Source organism: Phragmites australis, chromosome 15, assembly GCF_958298935.1.
Source record: "Phragmites australis chromosome 15, lpPhrAust1.1, whole genome shotgun sequence".
Taxonomy (NCBI): Eukaryota; Viridiplantae; Streptophyta; class Magnoliopsida; order Poales; family Poaceae; genus Phragmites; species Phragmites australis.
This window is the reverse complement of record NC_084935.1, coordinates 13809629-13812998: the sequence shown is the minus strand read 5'-3', so window position 1 is coordinate 13812998 and position 3370 is coordinate 13809629. Positions and strand designations below refer to the sequence as shown.

The 3370-nt window shown below is 46.3% G+C and overlaps 1 protein-coding gene across 1 annotated transcript; it reads left to right on the top strand.

Annotated features, from left to right (window-relative positions):
• The first annotated feature begins 1971 nt into the window (after positions 1-1971).
• LOC133892146 (non-specific lipid-transfer protein C6-like) lies at positions 1972-2878 on the top strand. Its single transcript, XM_062332871.1, has 3 exons — positions 1972-2407; positions 2522-2579; positions 2818-2878. The coding sequence occupies exons 1-3, from the start codon at positions 1972-1974 to the stop codon at positions 2876-2878; spliced, it is 555 nt and encodes a 184-aa protein (XP_062188855.1).
• Positions 2879-3370: the final 492 nt, after the last annotated feature.

Below are 3370 nucleotides of genomic sequence, written 5' to 3'. Positions count from 1 at the left end.
ACACCATTCCTTCTAGTAGAGAGTATGCGATAAGGAGGAAGGCTACCAAGGGGCTTGACAATGTATTATATTTCACCAATGACACGATATTAATATATATCATTAATTACTATCATTAATGATATGAATTACTATATATGATGCGAAGTTGGTATCGACGGGATGGCCTTCCAACGATGATGCGAAGGAGGAGCAAGAAGCAGCAGCCAGGAAGCGTGCCCAGGAGAGGATGAGAGGCTGACCCGTCAGCTATGCGCTGCGGAGAAGCAAGAAGCTACATTCCGTAAGCGTGCCTAGGAAGAGGACGAGAGGGTGGCCCGTCAGTGGGCTGTGGAGGAGGCCGAAGGCTCAAACTGTAGAGGCGTTCAGGCGTCAGACTTCGATGTCTTTGACACACCAGCGAGCTTGGAGCTTAGGCGACGCTACGGTCGATCAGGCGTGGCCAGGTCCAACACCCCACCACCATCCCCCCCCCCCCCTCGCATCCCCGGATGTACACACGCTAACAGTCGACAGTGCGGAGACGCGGTCCTCATCGCATGAGAGGAAGAGGTAGATGTAGAGGGATACTGGACTGACTGAACTCGACCGACTTTTCAGGGGGTGACCTGTGAGAACTATTATGTACATATGTGTATTTGTCGATGCCTATGACTAGAAATATATGTTCATTACTATGTATTAATGAAGGTGCATTTATTATTGGTTTACATTGAATATATGTATCATTGTATGCATGTATTGAGAGAGAGACGGAGTGATCGAGGAGTGAGAGAGAGTACAGAGAGGATAGAGAGAGGGAGGAGGGGAGGGAGGAGAGGCAATACATTGCCAGCTAAATCCTTCAGCCGACAGTAATTTTATCACTGTCGGCTGAAGAAGGTATCACTGCCGGCTGAATCCTTGAGCCGGCAGTGATGACTTAGGTATCACTACCGGCTGAATTCTTGAGCCAGCAGTGATAAGACCCTTCACTGCCGGTCCACTGAGCCGGCAGTAATAGTCTACGACTATCACTGCCCGCTGCCCACTGTTGGCTCCAAAACCAGCAGTGAAGGCGGTTTTGGAGCCGGCAGTGAAGGGGGTTTCTGCAATAGTGCTAGCTAGTGCCACAGGTTAGGCCACATCACAACCGCTGTGTATTACTTTTATTTCACTTTTATTTCTAGGATTAAACCTTTTATTTTTAGTTTAATGTTTTGGCAAATGTTTAGAAAAAATTCATGAAAAAGTTTGGGTGAAGTTTTTATTCAAAAGGTGTTCAAAACTTTCGAGTGAAAGCTTTTCCCGATGAATGCTTTCTAAAATATTTTTCACAATCTTTTCCAAGGGGACAAGGAATCACGGATTTGTTCAAACTTTTTAAGTCAAATTTTTTAGCTCAATTTTTGTTACAAATTTCTTGGTTTAAATCTTTGGTTACCAAAAAAAAGAAAGAGGGGCGTGCGAGGGGGGGGGGGGGGCTACATGCGCTAATTAGCAGGCCATGTGCCAATGTGGTTCATGTTGTTTCTTGGGTGCATGCGTCACCATGTAGCCATCTAGATTCCCAAAGTTTCAGAAGCAGCAAATAACTGACAGTCTGTGTCATCACAAGATTGTGATCGACCCACCATGAGTAGTTGAGTAACAGTGGAGTTTAATTCGCCATCAAGTTGTTAATCACACTCTTTATCAAAGAACCTGTATTAACTACCAAGCACGTACGCATCCTGGCTAAGAATGCTATCTGTACAGATACCATGTTATTAGCGTTTAGGTTCTCAATCTAAACCATGAGGCAATCCTAACGACGTTTTCGTTAAAATTCTGGGCTGATCTCAACACGAGGCCAGGCCATCCTATAAATTGGTGCTAGCCTGCTTCGCCCTAGCTTCATATATATACTACCACACAAATGCAATAGGTACGGCTATAGCCAAACAAAGCTGCCTCCAGGTACGCACGCATCCCTCGCTCCAAAGAGAAGAGATGGCGCCAGCCGCTCCATCCAACAAGCTCACCCTGATCGCTTTTCTCGTCGCCTTCGCCGTGGTCGCACCCAACCTGCAGCCATCCGCAGCGATCAGAGTCGAAGCAGCAGTTACGGCCGTTGCCCCGCCCCCTGACGGTGATGTTTTGCCGCCGCTGCCGCCGCAGCCAAGAGAGTGTCGGTCATGGTTGCTGCGGATGATGCCGTGCGCCGGCTTCCTCACCAACTCAAGCGTATATTCGCCTGAGAGCAACTGCTGCGACGGCTTCAACTCAATGTTCACCATGGACACAGTCACCTGCTTGTGCCACGTCGTGAATGGCGACGTCGTCCGGCTTCTGCCGGCACCGATGCATCACATGCGCATGGTGGAGCTCTTCTCGGTGTGTGGCCACGATGTACGAGTAGACGTACTTGCCGCGGCCTGCAAACTAAGTAAGTCAAATAATCTAGCTGCCTCGTGATTTGTAGATGACCCCAAAGCTATACATATATATATGCCTGCAAGGAAACTAATCTGTAATGAATACCGATTATTGTACTAAATAGTGGATGGAGTGCCGCCGATAGACCCTCCGAATCCTGCACCGTCGGCACCGTCGCCATCGCCATCGCCATCGCCATCGGGTACTTGTTTTTCTTTTCAGTTACATCCTTCTGCAAGCAAATTGGTGTCGTATAATCTATACATCAGTTCTGTTCTGATCAAATATGCACATCTGGTTATGTTCTGATCAAATATATATGCACATCTGGTTATGTTTTACAGCAGGATGGCCATAAGTTGCAGCGAGAGGTTTACCAATTATGTCGTCAGGGGTTATAATAAGAGCTGTGGATTGCAGATTCGTACGTTTACCAGAGCGCGCGAGTGGTGTCCCTAGTTTCTCTGCGTCGTCGTCGTAGTAGTAGTAGTGTGTTAAGGATAGGTTACATCCTCTTGCTTAATTAGGAAGTTGATCATATAGAAGTTTAGGATTATATTTCATCATGTCATTAGAAGCAGTCTGCATCCAACTTAGCAAGTTAGCATATAATATAAGTTATTATTGTTCTCTCGAGTTTAGCTTCTGGGATTTTACTTTGTGTTGAAAAAAAGATAGTTGGTAATAATACTTTAATTCTGTGCGGGACTTGGCTGCTGAAATGCACGTACGCCAAGTCAGATTTTCCATGCATGCTCGAATACCAGATAATATAAATATATATATTCGAATCCATGCAACCTAGCTCCTACATCATATCCAACCCACCCAAGGCACCTCACGCAATTCCAGTCGTTCGTACGAAATGGATCATGCAGTCGTGCATGTCTGCGACGTAACTCATGCACGGATAGATTCTCTCGCTGAACAGATTTCTAAATTTTGTGGGATTTGGTGTAGTACCTCGAGGTGT